The sequence below is a fragment of the Nelusetta ayraudi genome, unplaced genomic scaffold (assembly GCF_046127955.1).
Source record: "Nelusetta ayraudi isolate G7.1 ecotype Tasmania unplaced genomic scaffold, CSIRO-AGI_Nayr_v1 ptg000128l, whole genome shotgun sequence".
Lineage (NCBI taxonomy): Eukaryota > Metazoa > Chordata > Actinopteri > Tetraodontiformes > Monacanthidae > Nelusetta > Nelusetta ayraudi.
Window position 1 is genome coordinate 1,191,285 of NW_027466178.1, and position 15,690 is coordinate 1,206,974.

Sequence of the window (15,690 nt, forward strand, 5' to 3'; positions counted from 1 at the left end):
TTGTTTAGTTTGTGGAAAGGTTCATTGATAACATATATACATTCAACAAAAACTGTTGTTAGACATTGTTTTTATGTTTCGATATTCAACCTGAGAAATTGAAGATTTATCTGAACATTAAAAAATTAATCTGATTAAATGGCTGACTGTGGTTTCAAAATTTAGAACCCACCAGGGACTCAAGGAATTCAACTCAAGAAATGTGCCTAAATTTCAGAGATTGCTTTCAATTCAAATTTAGAAAAAAAAAAAAAATCAAAACAACTACCCACCATGTCTATTAGGTCTCTGCAACTTGGGCATCTTATATAATTTAAAAAATCAACACTCCACTGTAACGTATTAGATTTGGTGCTATTTTAAACTTTTTTTGGTATACAAATTTTGATTTAATACTTTGTCTTTTTCAAGCTTTTATGGTGTTAAGGGGCAATGTCATGATCTGAAGAATGTAAATATTAAACGATTGATGTCAAAACGATAGCACAGACTTTATTGATTGGTCAGCAAGAAAATGTATTTCCTGGGGACTATTTATGTAAATTAGCAGTTGTACTAACCCGAGCATTTTTACATTTGTCAATTAGTATGCATTGTCTCTTTCAAATAAAAAAAAAAGTTTAATTATTTATTAGAATATTGGAGAAAAAAATTAAACTTATCATTACTTAAATTTCCTCTTGTATTTTTTTTTTTTTTTTTTTTTGCAAAACCAGAAAAACTGAAATAGGCAAATACACTGACAGATAAAATTGTTTTTATTTTTAACGTCTTGTTTCTGAAGGCTAACTAACCATCCTCTCTGAATATTAATACCGCAGAGAGGGGAGGCTGCCATACGTGCGTTAAAAAGGTGGGGTACGTGGTGACGTCACACGCCGCGTTGGCTCACAAAAAGTGGTGAAAACTTTTCAGACCCCCCCGCCCCCCCCCTCCCCGGGTGTTTTTGTTGGGGAAAAGTTGTCGCTAGTTCGCTCGTGTGAATGTAGTTTTGCCGACGGTCTTCGGCCCTCGCTCGCAGAGGGAATGCCCGTGTGTAGCTGCGGATAGTCGGGGTAGCTTTGAGCGAGCTCTGCTGTGGCTTTTTACTTGCGCTCTCTGGGCTCGGTGCAAAAAAAGAAATCTCAGTCAGTGGCCATCATCGTTTCACCTCCGCCGTGTCGTTAGCCACCTAGCTGCTAGCTCCACCGCTAGCCAGCCAGCTAGCCAGCCAACAAAGTTAACGCTACCTCCACTCAACTCTGGCTTTCTTCAAATAAGACGGGGGGAAAAAGTCACCTTAAAGATGGCGGAAACCAAAATAATATATCACATCGACGAGGAGGAGACCCCATATTTGGTGAAGATACCCATTGCTGCCGAAAATATCACTTTGTTGGATTTTAAACAGGTCCTGAACAAGCCAAACTACAAGTTCTTCTTCAAGTCTATGGACCAGGACTTTGGGTGAGCCGCTTGTTTTTGATGATTAAAAAGAATATATTTTTGTGCATTGTACGCGTGGTACGTTAAGTTTTAAGCTCTTAAGAATATATGTATACATCTGAAATGTGATAGATGTTGGTTGGAAAAAGAACGCAAACTGTCGGGATTTCTTACACAAGCTTTCACCAACTTTCCACCGGAGTTCGCTCGATCAGAACAATTGAAACTCACCTCACGGCAAAGTTCTAATCAAGGGTGATGAATACCCTAGAGGCTGTTTTAATACTAATTCTACGAAGCATGGCACATTTGTCTAAAGACATCATCATTACAATGGGAGACATACCCCCTCTTGTCCCTGCAGCTTTTCTTTCCTTAATCCTCATCCCTCCCTCCCTCGCTCCCTCCCTCCTTCACTCCATCATCTTGTGAAATCCTCGCCTTGTCTCCCTCTTGGGACTGAAGCCAGGGTTTTGTCTGCACTCTTAACACTTTGGCCCATCCACACATCCTTTTTATTCACTGACTTCCTCCCCATTTCTCACAGCCCCAATTCTCACACAGTACCATCTCATCTTCCTCTATCAATTCATCTTTATTTTCCAGCGTGGCTGCCGTGCTTTTCTTCCTCCCCCCCCCTCAGCAGAGGAATGTGTGTTTGTGGTTTATTCACCCAGTGAGACCATCGGGGTTTTAGGTTAAATGCATTGTACTCTGGGACGATTACTCAAGCTGGGCCATTTGCCCCCTTTTTCCTCTTTGGATGGCACCAGTGTGCTGCGTGCCAAGAGTGGTTTCAGTATCAGCTCAGAGGCCAGATGACTGATGGCTGTTCATGTGGTCTGGACAGAGCTGGCTCACTGCTGGCTTCCTTAGATTCACATCATTTGAATTTAAATGGCCACAGCGTCAATAACTGCCTTGTGGAGAGATTCATTGAGAAAATATTATAGTCGTTTCTGCTACGTCCAATAAAAAGTGGAGTTTTTTATTGAACCTACGAATTTGCATCGTTCACATCGGGCCGCTTTAAAAAAAAACAATGTGAATCAGTGGCGTTTGCCTGACTGTCGTATCAACATTTTAGAACCTCACTGGAGTTTCGCTTGTGCCTAAATTGGATGAATTTTAAAAATTGGTTTCTATTCAAATGGAATGAAAAACAACAATTATCCTCCGTGTACTTTGCTTCTCTGTGGTTTTTGTTTTGTAATTTGAAGAAATCCACATTGAGCAATACTGTTGTTTAGTTTATATTGTTTAGTGCTTAATGCAATGTCAGTTTGTGGTACAAAAAGACTTTGCTTTTTCAATCAGTCCACTACGTGAAAGAATTGTTGATTGCCTTAAACCTTAAAATAGTGCTATTGAAGTGTTTAAGCGCTAGAAATGTATACCTGTACTGTATGGGCTGCTCCTTTGAACTGATGTCTTATTAGTCACAGAACTAGTTGAACTGTACGTTCAGTAGGGGGATGCTAAGTGTTAGGTGGACACCGTCACTTCAACGTAAAGAATACAAGTCACTTTCTCACGTATGTCTAACGCACTGGTCAGAAGGAATGTCCACTATCACTGTGTGCAAGAGTAGCGTCCTCCATTGGTAATAATAGCCTTTATTTATTTGTCGTGTTCACACTCTAATCTCCTTCAGCGGCAGCATTCCAAAGTGTGCTGTGGAGTCGGAGCTTGTGCCTCGGTGTCACTGGGCAACACGTGATTACCTTTTGACCCTGTTTGCTTGTAATGAGTAGTCGCTTACACAAACCCAACAACACGCACGGTGTCGACTCTATTTAAATGTCCTCTGCAAAGCACAGGTTAGAAATGTGGAATATGTCTCCCAGTCAGCTGCCCAATCAAAGTGAGGACATCCCCCCCCCCCCCCTTCTTCCTCCCTCCTCTCCTTGACCCAGGAGAGGGGTGTGTAATAGTGTGTGTTTTCATTTTCCCTGGTACGAGGCCAGCTGTCGGCTGGAACTGTGTGTGTGGCGGTGGGGGAGAGTCTTTTCTTTTTTTTTTCTTCGTGGAGTGGGGCTGGTGCTAGATTCTCTTGGACGGTGGCCATTTGCTCGGTGTCTAGGGGTGTCCACAGCAGAGTGGAGAGGGGGCAGGATTGTGTGTAGGTGTGTTCTCCTAAGTTATTGGATATTGTTCAGTGTACAGCCAACTGGTCGGGAGTGGTAAAAATCAGATTAATTCCTCGATGCAGTGAGGGATTTAATAGCAGCGAGGGACAAGGACGCTTGTGTGAGAGAACTTTGCCCGACTTTGCATATTTCAGGCTTCTTAATGCATTACTCAAGGCATTTTTAGAGTGTGTGTGACAAGAGTGTGGTCGCTTGTTTGTTCAGAGGCTGGGGGAATGAAGACAATTGAGCTCAGGAGAAGAATGTAGCATCTGTTCATCCGCTGCCTGAACGAGCTCTTTAGAGGCATTCAGATGCCATGACGGGAGGAAAATTAAACAAGCACAACGGTTCGGAAGTTGCTTAACTAACACACAACTCGCAGACGGACCCCCTCGGAACGCTTTTCCCACAGCAGTCTGGCCCCAATGCGAGCAGCCCAAACCAAACCAGCTCTCATCCGCCGCTCACAAAGGCACAGCGGTGTTGGGCTGAGACTCAAACACATGACGAGATCAGATGAGCTGGAAAATGTGGGAATCCGTCAGAAGTCTTCTGTGTGGCCTGTGTCCCAGTGAACTGTCGGGACAGCGTTATGGGGGTCTACTGGGAGGGCAATTACAGAGCTAAAGTTGAGTGTTTGTCTTTGTGACAAACATGTACCAAGCAGACAGAGGAGGAAAACACCGTGGGACAGATGAGTTGTGGACCCTCTGGCTCTCTATGTGCACAATTTGTTTGCCTGATCACATGCACTGCATGTAAATCGAGTCAAGCCCACTTGTATCATTTGCATTGAGGCCAGGGGCCACATAACAGCAGTTTGCATGTGTGTTTTGGCTTATTGCTGTGACTGAAGAAATTCCAGAGCGCCGCGTCATTGGCCGGGGAGCCAGATTATGGTTGTTTGCTCTGCTCTGTGATAATCTGAGGAGCTAATTCAAAGCCTCGTAGCTCCAGTTCTGTTTTGGCAATACGCTTTAAGTGCAGTATGACCCAACTAAGCAACAGAAGAGTGGTCTGATTACTGTGGTTCGTGTTTAGATGCTGCAAGTAGAAGCAGCGTGAGTGATGGTTGCTTAAGTGATGTAAAAAAGTGAAAAAGTGGGTCATTGCAAGTCGGCAAAGTCATATCGAGATTAGATCTTGTAAACTGAGCTCCGTTATGGCATTTAAATTTAGGTCTAGCCACGTTTATGGTCTTTATTTAGTCATGGATTAAGTTAAACAAGGCTTTTACAACCCTAAAGAGGATAATCAAGAAAAAGGAAACTTTCTTGTTGTGTTATGAGTGGACTTGTTATGTATGAGTACAGTACAGTATCCGTTGTTGGAGAAGTTCTCTTTTTATCAGAACTACTAATAATTTCATGAAAACTGTGTCTTATGTGTGCTTCATGACTTTTGGGCAACTCAACCCTTCTAAGTTAAGATGACCTGGATGACTGAGAACCTTCACAGAGAAGTTCATGACTTCTTTTTTTTTAACTTGAAAAATGAAGTTAAAGATTGTAGCTGATTGTACTGATAAACACCACTACACTGGTACAGCCTCATTTGTTCACCGCCTTAACATCCTGTAAGTAAGCGGAGTAAAAAACACACACACTTTGTTCTGCCTGCTGTTATTCTTCCTCAGGTTGTCTGTGCTGTCCACACACCTGAGACGCTGCTGGGAAATTACAGCACCGTAATATTTACCCCCCAAACATGACCTCTCCTGTTTTTGTTTTGTTTTGTTTTGTTTTTCAGGGTGGTGAAGGAAGAGATTTCTGACGACAGTGCCAAGCTGCCATGTTTCAACGGCAGAGTGGTATCATGGGTAAGTGCAAAAAACCTGCACGTCTTCACTTTTGTTTATTCTCACAAGTCTTCATTTCTTGTTTTCCAGTCTATACCGGGTAGGGGAAGGTCTCATTCGACTTGTGCTGTTGTTCACTATGCACCGTTAGAGTTTCTGAGCCATGAATCAGAATGTTAACTCTCAATTTTTGCCTCGACGAGTTTTGATTTTTCTAGAAACGGCTTTCCCTTTTACCTCTGCATTGGCGCAGACCGCCCTCTGCCTAATAACTCTGTCTAATAAGCGGCAGTAAAAACGCTGTAATAACATGTCAGCGCAAAGTGTTTGACTTGGGATAATTCAGTAACACGTTGCAACATTATAGACTCCTGTCTAACGTTGGCTCGAGTTTAAAAAGGAACCGGTTAACCCAAGCGAGACTGGATTCTTTATTCGGGGGTTAAACTGATCACAACATGCACAACATGAAAGCAGTGTGCCGCTCCTCCTGGCAACCACTAGTTTGTTCTTCTTTCAGCTCACCTTCCACAGCTTACAGTAGCTGTGTTCCCATTACCCTTAGAAATTACGCAAAACCTAAATATCGCAATAATAAACTGCTAATGGAAACACCTAAGCTCGGAAAAACCTCTGAATTACGGCTAAAAGGTGTTTACGCTCTCCTGAGGTGGTTTTTCAGACCTGTCTATGTAGAGGTTTATTCCAAAAGTGTCATGGAAACGCTTTTTTCGCATTTGCGCGTCACCGGCCGTTACGTACGGGGTCACGTGACCAGTTCTCTTCAAGTGAAAATGCCGTGTTATGATTGAACAGAGGAGACAACGTAATATTTTTTTTTTTACAAGTAATCAAAGAGAAAAATATAACAACCATTCTTGACAACAAATAAACGGGAACAAATAAAAGCAAACATAATTCTCGTAAAATCTCGCAGGACCAGATTTTACGAGAATTGCATCTTATTCGCACCATTCAATGGAAACGCCTGCAAATCGCACTTTTGTTGAAATTTTAGAAGTATCACTTTTATTTTGAGAAAACTGTAATGGAAGTGCAGCTTTTGTCGCAGTTGACAAATGGAAAATAAAACCAATGTCAGTCCAGTTTTAAACCAGACGAGCATCTTCAGCGGCACATTTCCCTCATTCTGTTTTGCAACGACAAATTCAATTTATTCGTCATGGCATCCGTGCAGGCAAAAGACTTTCTTTGTTCACTGGACTCGGTGCTAGCAGACCTCTGTTGCTTGGCTTTTCCTCACAGTCAGCGGTGACGCTGGTTTCTAGTAGGATTGATTACGCAATTGAAGCTGAACCTTGAAAATCTGGGATTCAGTTGAGAACGTGTGAAGTGCTTCTGCCTTGAAGACCTCCTGAGCTATTGCAATGTTTGTTTGTTTTTTATTTTTTATCACTTTGTTAGTGCCAGTGGCTAGTAGATGGGTTTAACTGAGTCAATTTCTTCTGTTTCAAGGAAAGTCACAAATATTCTTTTTCCTTTTTGCATATGTTAATTAAAACCTTTTTATTCAGAAATAAAATCGATGAAAATATGAAACTAGCAATAAATGTAGACCAATTTAAAAAGATGTCGGTATACAAGAGAAGGTTAATGTGCCAATTGCTGAGTGTTTGCCTTGCCCACAAAATGTAAACTGAAAAGTATTGTTTTTTCTTTTCGATACTTTGTAATTGCAATATATGTATGTTAACACTGGGATAGGGCTAGATGAGCTCTGCTCCCTCCTATTCCATTTCAGATTAAAAAAATGTTTACATTTATTTTAGTAATTTGTTTGTTTGTGTGTATCTGACAAACAAGGGAGATTAAAATACTTAATTAGACTTTGAAATCGCTGTCAATCATTTTATCATTTTAAATTATGATTAAGAAGTTTATGAGACAATAAAAAATAAGGTTTGTGGACGCACATACAGAACGAAAAAATTTGCAATTGGCCTTATCAGTTTTCAGGTGATCATCACCACCGGGACAGTTATCATATTTTCCTCCAGCACGGTCGTGGCACCCCACCCATTAATACTTCTAACTCGAATGGGGACAAAACGTTGAGCCTGGGCCCAGATCAGCCAGTTTGAAGCCAAGGCATCTGTTAAGTGCATAAGAATGAGTTGGGGAGGGACAAAGCAGAGGGACCAGAGGGACTGATATGTGATCTGCAGGCCAAGACTGGTGGAGGGAATCCCAGAAGACGAGTGTTTCATCGTGATTAGTGCGGAGAGCAGAGCAGGGAAGGGAAGGGGAGCGACGCAGTAAAGAGGCCGATTTTATAGTCTGTGCAGACTGATGGATTCCATTTGTCTCCACGGGAAATGTAAATCAGATTAAAAATAAATAAATAAAAAATAACTTGAAAACTGTAAAATTGAATTTGAAGTCAAGCATTTTAAGTGTGAAATTTTATCTTTTCATGTATTTCAGAGGCTTTTTCCGCCGGTTTGAACCCCCCCACCCCCCCCACCTGTCTCTCTTCATTATACAGCACAAGTGCCCACACACACATACAAGCAGTTTGGGTAGATGTCAAACACACGTTTAGAATGTGTGTGTGGGGGGGGTGGGGGGGTTCAAACCGGCGGAAAAAGCCTCTGAAATACATGAAAAGATAAAATTTCACACTTAAAATCACAAACACACATTCTAAACGTGTGTTTGACATCTACCCAAACTGCTTGTATGTGTGTGTGGGCACTTGTGCTGTATAATGAAGAGAGACAGGTTAAGTGAAGGATAGTGTTACACCTAGCCCTTGAGACATCCACCTGAAAAGGCTGCTCTGTTTGCGTGTCAAAGTAATTGACATGGTAGCCGTTTCCTTTCATGCCCTGCCTCCTCTCCTCTCTTTGCTCTCCTCTCATATTCTCACCCTCTCCTCCACAACGTTTCTCCATCTCCATCTCCATTTTCACGATGTGCCCTTTAATCTTTGCGTTTTTCCCCTCTTCTCCTTCTTCCAGTTGGTTTCCTCAGACGCGCCAGCAGCAGAGCCTCCTGTGGCGGTGGTGCCTCCGGTGGAAACGCCCCCCCAGCCTTCACCGCCTCCTCCGCCCCTCCCGCCCCCACCTGCAGAGAGAACCGGGGGCATCGGGGACTCCCGGCCTCCTTCCTTTCAGTGAGCACAACACTCCTCCGTGTTAAATGTTACCCTGTATTTACCCGTCGCTGAGCAAGACAGGTACTGTACATACTGTATCCTGTCCGCGTTGTGTTACCACAACAATGGCGAGAATACTTTGGTCAGAATCTGAGCTTCGCAGGAACCGCCCTCACTATTACCAGGAACAATATTCTTTGGAAAGCTTTCAATGCTTCAGACACACACTGGCTAGAATTTAAAATACCTTTCTACAAAATCTGTCTATCGTGTTTTTCTCTGTCTTTACACCATTCACTTGCAAATGATGAAATGTATCACACAGTATACCTTGCAGCGTTACAGTCTGGCGTGGTGTTGCTGAGTGTTTTGGCTTAGTGAGTTTATTTTGGTGTTTTTTCAATATATTCAACAAAGCAATAATTATAATAATAACATGCATCGACTGAAAAGGTGTAGGCTGAAGCCTTTGCTTATTTTGCCTACATGAATAAAGTATGCGAAAGATGGGAAAACAAGATGAAATACAAGTAAGATAAATAATAGTAATAATGACAATTATAATTTGTAACCACAACAATAGTAATACTACTAATAATGGTACTTATGTTCATAATTTTGTTTTGGATTTACTATTGATATTATTTCTAAATATTGCTTTGAACATATGGAGTGTTTTACACAGTTTCATTTTTCTATTTTTAATGCATTCCACAGATTTACACCTTTTACTGTTATACTTCGTTGTTTTGCGTCAGTCCTAGCTTTTTCTTTTTGAAACACGCAAACATCTCTGAGATCAGTTTTATTGCAACTCTGCACAAATTGTAAATAATACTAAAGACAAGAAATACTTTTGCGGCAGCTAATAACTTCACTGAGACACAGCTTTTTAAGAAACCGAGGCCGAATTCAGCAAAGTTGGTCCTAATTCTCTGCAGGTTTGACACAGTGTCCCGTTCACGTCACACGCAGCCGTTGTTAATGAAAAAGGGCTGAAATGTGTCTCCACTAAGTGTAAAGTGAACGTAGATCACAGGCTCATCAGAATGGAATAAATATCCTCAGAATAAACAGACTGTCTGCTGCCCAAATCAAAACCCAGTGTGTTCTGGCCAATGCACTGTCGCATGAGATTAACAGTGTAGTTCTGTAAGTGCAGTTTAGGTTGAAAGAGAGTTCAGACTCATTATGAGAACCGTCTACTAAAGCCGTTTCTGCAAAAAGATGGCTGAATGTTTTTCAGTGAGTTATGAAACAGACAGATTTTTCTCAACTGGGCAAAATTTGCAGTTTGCTTATGAACAGGAAAAAACAAGGTTGCACAGTCAGCGCAAAAGCCTGTTGCAGAATTTTTGACAGAAGTCTACCAGTTGCGATATAATCAGTTGGTACTTTGAGGAGAAGAAAGAAAAAAAAAGCTCTTTTGTATGCATGTTTTTCTGCAACAGTCCCAATGCGACGGGCAGTGTGGAGACCCTGGATGAGCAGACGGAGACCGAATCTGTCGTTTCCTTCAGGAGGGAGAGACCTCGGCACCGAGAGGGCATGGAGCAACACGGTGAGGGAAAAAACAGCTCACAGTGGTGATGATAAAAAAGACATTATGTCTTCCAAACACCTCGACAATGTAAAGAGGCTGACAGAAGTATGTTAATAAGTAGAGGGCGTTTTATCGTCTTAGTCAATGTGGACTTGAATGAACTTGGAAAGTTTTCCTGTCGTTCTGTCAGGTCCTCGCATGAACGGCCAAAGTCGATTGGAGCGCCACCTGGCAGGATACGAGAGCTCCAGCACCATGATGAGCAGCGAACTGGAGACCACCAGCTTCTGTGACTCTGAGGACGACGACACCATGAGCAGGTGACAGAGTAGACGCGTCTGAAATCGTCCAGGCTTGCAGTGGTTAAAATAAGTGGAACCATTAGAAAATAATATTCACAGCAGAAGTGACCAATCTAATCTTGTTTGATGCACATCAACCTAAGAATAATAATATGATGAAATTCTAAAGTTTGACACACCCGATGAATTGAATGTCTTGTCTTTCGTTCTCATGACTATTGACATTGCAATTTCTCACTGAAGGCATCCAAAACTACGTCTGAACACACATGGAATTATGTAGTAAACAATAAAAGTGTAAAAGAACTCAAATACGTTTTATATTTAAATTCTTCAAAATAGCCACATTTCATAAAAAGCATATTTAAAGTTATTGAACGTGTTTTTCTTTGTTGTGTAATTCCATATATTCTGCTTATATATATATATATATATATATTTTTATATATATATATGTATATATATGTATATATATATATATATATATATATACATATATATATATATATATATATATACATACATATATATATATATACATATAGTCTTTCTGCAGTGTAGACAGTTGTAAAGATAATAAAAGATTGCATGAGCAGGTGTGTCCAAACTTCTGACTGGTAGTGTACATAGTCATGCTTGTTTTACTTTCCCTTGTCTGACCTTTACTTCTCTTTATTGGTGCTTTGATTTGCAGGTTCAGCAGTGCGACGGAGCAGAGCACAGCCTCCAGGCTGCTGAAACGCCACCGGCGGCGCAGGAAACAGCGCCCTCCCCGTCTGGAGCGGGTACTGACACTTAGTCCTGGATTTTTGCCTCTGATAATCTTTAGATTTAATGACGGAGATGCTTCAGTTTTTTTGTAACACTGTTTGTGGATTTGCATTGCAGGCGTCGTCCTTCAGCAGCGTGACAGACTCCACAATGTCCTTGAACATCATCACCGTCACACTCAACATGGGTCCGTGACCTCCTGAACTCTGCTCTTGTTCTCAACCATCAGCGTTTTTTTAGATGAACGTGGGCATTGTTGATGCTCCTCTGTCCTCTCGCACACAGAGAAGTACAACTTCCTGGGCATCAGCATCGTGGGCCAGAGCAACGAGAGGGGAGACGGCGGCATCTACATCGGCTCCATCATGAAGGGAGGTGCCGTGGCTGCGGACGGACGCATTGAGCCGGGAGACATGCTGCTGCAGGTGAGGCGCAGTGGCTGCCGACCAGAGGCTGTCGTCCCCGAAGGCTGTTTCAGCGTGGTTTGACTTTCATCTCCTCTCTCCTTCAAGGTGAACGACATCAACTTTGAGAACATGAGCAACGACGACGCCGTCAGAGTTCTGAGGGAGATTGTGCACAAACCGGGGTGAGCGGCTTTTCCTCCACTGTCGGACCATTTTTGAAATTGATGTCTGTGCACAAAACTTCAATTGTACTTATTGAGTGTGTTGTTTTCCAGGCCCATCATCCTCACCGTGGCCAAGTGCTGGGACCCCTCCCCTCAGGGTTACTTCACTCTGCCTCGAAGTGCGTGCAGCGCTGCTTCCTGTTTTTCTGTGAGGCTAATTGGCCAAACAAAAACAATTAAACTCCTCCTCCTCTTCCCTGTGCACAGATGAGCCAATCCGACCCATCGACCCAGCAGCCTGGGTGAGTCACTCCGTGGCCATGACAGGGGCCTACCCACCCTTTCCAGGCAGCTCCTCTCTCAGCACCATCACCTCCTCCTCCTCCGTTACCGAGACAGAACGTAAGCACCCTTTCTTCTTTTAAACGTCTGTGGTTCCGGTCCCTCAGGGAAAAAGTAGTGGTATTTATTTTCCTTTTCCACGCCCGCCCTCTTCAGCTCTAACCAAACACTTCTCTTTCTCCTCCCAGGCTTTGATGACTTCAACTTATCCCTGCACTCCGACATGGCGTCAGTGGCCAAGGCAATGGCCTCACCTGAGTCTGGCCTAGAAGTCAGGGACCGCATGTGGCTCAAAATCACAATCCCTAACGCCTTCCTTGGTAAGACTGCGGGAGTCTCAGAGGTTGTTTCATGAGTTTGCGGCGCCTGAGGAGACAGGGGAGGCAGTATGTTCTCGGAATTAAAACCGTGTGACTTGCAGAAAAGGGGAAAAAGCCCTCCAGTGAAAACTGGAATGTCTGTTTGCCAGACTGCAAGTGTCTGTTAAATTGAAATCACCTGCTGCAAAAATCACAAGGTGCGATCGCATAAAACAAGGTGTTTGTTTATGTTCATGCAAATCCACGATAGAATGAAAAAGAAGAAAAGAACTGAGAAGTCTGCTGCTGTTTCCAATTATTTGCCCTTATGGGTGTAGGAATGTTCAATTTCATTGTTCTTCCTTTAGAATAATTGACGTCTCTTCAGTTGAAGTCAATTCTGGCTGTCTTTTTTTCATTTTACGTCCTTTATGGTTCAGAGATGTTCTCTGTCATCTTACATGTAATGTGTCCACCACCAGGCTCAGATGTTGTAGAGTGGCTCTTCCATCACATCGAGGGATTCAGCGACCGGCGTGAAGCCAGGAAGTACGCCAGCAACCTGCTGAAAGCCGGTTTCATTCGACATACCGTCAACAAGATCACCTTCTCCGAGCAGTGTTACTACGTCTTTGGAGACCTCAGTGACTGTGAGAATTGTGAGTAGGGAGAAACCTATCAGGTCTCTTAGTATAATTCAACTTTTAACAAGCAAAAAGAAGAAAGAAAGAACATACAGGACAATACCCACACCTCGTTGGTTCTCCTCTCCCACCCAGACATGGCCAACCTGTCTCTGAATGACAATGACGGCTCCAGCGGGGCCTCAGACCAGGACACCTTGGCTCCGCTGCCCCTCCCTGGCGCCTCCCCCTGGCCGATGATGCACACCTTCCCCTACCAGCCCTACCCCACGCATGCCTTCTCCAGCCAGCCTCCTCCGTACCACGAGCTCACCAGCTACAGCTACGCCCCTGGGAGCACCGGCAGCCAGCACAGTGAAGGCGAGTGGCGCTCAATCACAGCTTTGGTCACTTGCTCATGATTACAGAAGGTGTTTTGCAAAATATCTGTGTGTTTTCTATATCATAACAGATGATTAGATAAGTTGAGTTATTGTAAAAAACAGGACCAAATTCTGGGGGGAGTTTGTGGAAAATAACATTAGCATAAAAAATACTAAGAATTATTTTCTTGGTCAAAATGCATGTTTCTGTGAAAAACCCTGTGCAGTGCAGCCCTGTGCTATGAGACATTTATAACTGTGCAATATCTGGCATCTGCAGGCAGTCAGGGTTCAATTAAAACGCTCGTCGGCAGAGCTTGTCGAAATTGGTCAGCCTTGCACAAAAGCGTACATGTTAAAACAAGATGGCAAATTATTTCACCAGGTTTATTAGCAGTGACAAGGCTGCAGAAATATTTGGAATGCCTGAAGTAGCAATAAAACTTTACACTCTAAGCGGAAAGGCTGTCGACACCAAATGTTTTTTGGCTCGAACAAAGTTCACTGTAGGACGCGCTGCCTTACTTTGACTCACAACAACAACCAAAGAGAATCCAAAATGATCAGCTGCAGGCGTCTCACTGCCATCAGTTATCAGATAGGACTGGAAAATGATGCGTAGAGGCCCTGAACTGTTAATAGCTAATAATGATTTAAGTGTGTTTGCTAAACCTTTTCCTGTACGCCCCCAGGGAGCCGGAGCAGCGGCTCGACGAGGAGCGAGGGCGAGCGGCGCCGCAGCACCAAAGGTCCTGGCAGCACCGTGGGCGGAGGGGAGAAGTCTCCCTCGGGCGTCGACGGCGGCGGCGGTGGGGGCGACTCGCGGTCCGGCAGCGGCAGCGAATCCGAGTATTCCACTCGCAGCAGCCTGAGGCGCGGCCACGGCTCGGCGGCGCCCAGCGAGCACAGCCACGCCTCCACCCAGCGCTCGCACCACCACCGCATGCCCCAGCCGCCGCCGCCGCACATGTCGCCGTACCCCCCCGGCATCCTGCCCTACAACCCCATGATGGTGATGATGGTCCCCCAGCACGCACACCCGGCCATGGCCACGGCTCACACCCTCCCCCACGCGCAGCAGATGCCCACGGCGCCCATGCATCCTGCTCTGCCCCCGCCGCTGCCCTCCTCCACCCCGGGGGGGCCTCCCGGAGCCCCGCCCACTCGTGACCTGGGCTCCGTGCCCCCCGAGCTGACTGCGTCGCGCCAGTCCTTCCACCTGGCCATGGGCAACCCCAGCGAGTTCTTTGTCGACGTCATGTAGTGGCGTCTCCCGCCACGTCAGGTGCACGGTTCCCTCTTGTTTTTTGACGAGGATGCGGTGGCAGCTTTGTCAGCGCTCAGAGGCCAATCAGAAAAGGTCACCATTGGAACATTTTGGTAATAACAGGGTCATTAAAGAAAATAGGTCAAAATTAAAAGCATTTAATGTGAGTTATGATTTGACATGATGTGAGTTTTCTCACTCAAATTCTATTCTGTAACTTTTTTTTTAAAGTGCAGGTAAATTATTCTTCTGTAAGTATTAATTGGGTTTTTCATGGTGTTCTGGTGTTGCAATTCTGAAAAACAAATGTTGCGATGCGTTAAGAGTGAAAGGACCCTCCAGGATCGACGACTTGTGTCGGGGCTCTGAGAAGCACACAAACCTCATTCTAACACGAGACAAGGTACACTGTGTACTTGAAGTTTTTTCAGCCGAATACATGTGTGCTTGAACATGCCAGATTTGTTGACAGCACAGGAGTGTAACGAGTGCCTTACTGTTTGCACCTCCTCAATTTTGACACTCCAGTTCATAAGTGGACTCAGTTTGTCCCAGCATTGCTTGACAATGAACCTACCTGTATATACATATCTCCCAGTCATATGTACACAACTCAAAATCCGCAAAGTTGAATGTGAAAAGGATGGTCCAAACATGTCGGGTGAACTTGTTTAGCAATCACTGTGTAGGTCTTGTCATGGAATATATCTCATTGTGAGGAGTGCTGTGTGTTGGACTGTATAGGTCACAGGTACTAACAGAAGGGGAGATAACGTGCTGAAAGCGGTACTTTTTCTATACAGTGTATATCATTAAGTAACTGTGATCCAAACGCCCCGAGGCTCCTCCTCCTCCCCATGCATATTTTTATGTTAATAACTGTCATTATTCACCAATTTTCTTTTTTTTTTTTTTGTACGAGTGACTATGTAAATCATGTATAACCGAACTATTAAGGTGCTAAATGAAGAGTCTGAGTTTCAAAAAGAATAATATCAGCAATGTCACATCGTCTTGATTTCATATTGCCACCGTGTTTTTGTGTATGAGAATAAATTTGATACTTGCATTGAGTTTTGGGCCTTTTTCTTTCACAAATTGCACATAAGTCAACGT

At 43.7% G+C, this 15,690-nt stretch overlaps 1 protein-coding gene across 1 annotated transcript; it reads left to right on the top strand.

Annotated features, from left to right (window-relative positions):
• The first annotated feature begins 917 nt into the window (after positions 1 to 917).
• Positions 918 to 15,643, top strand: dvl2 (dishevelled segment polarity protein 2). Its single transcript, XM_076050553.1, has 15 exons — positions 918 to 1,446; positions 5,307 to 5,376; positions 8,337 to 8,491; positions 9,925 to 10,034; positions 10,207 to 10,336; positions 11,013 to 11,103; positions 11,207 to 11,276; positions 11,375 to 11,514; positions 11,602 to 11,678; positions 11,772 to 11,839; positions 11,928 to 12,062; positions 12,191 to 12,322; positions 12,784 to 12,960; positions 13,081 to 13,309; positions 14,004 to 15,643. The coding sequence occupies exons 1-15, from the start codon at positions 1,286 to 1,288 to the stop codon at positions 14,569 to 14,571; spliced, it is 2,313 nt and encodes a 770-aa protein (XP_075906668.1). The 5' UTR covers positions 918 to 1,285; the 3' UTR covers positions 14,572 to 15,643.
• Positions 15,644 to 15,690: the final 47 nt, after the last annotated feature.

Bases quoted from the DNA above. Each gene is read 5' to 3' on its own strand.
- dvl2 (XM_076050553.1), top strand. From the start codon at position 1,286: ATGGCGGAAACCAAAATAATATATCACATCGACGAGGAGGAGACCCCA. The intron at 5,377-8,336 runs GTAAGTGCAAAA...TCCTTCTTCCAG, and splicing joins ACGGCAGAGTGGTATCATGG to TTGGTTTCCTCAGACGCGCC. The intron at 11,840-11,927 runs GTGCGTGCAGCG...CCCTGTGCACAG, and splicing joins TTACTTCACTCTGCCTCGAA to ATGAGCCAATCCGACCCATC.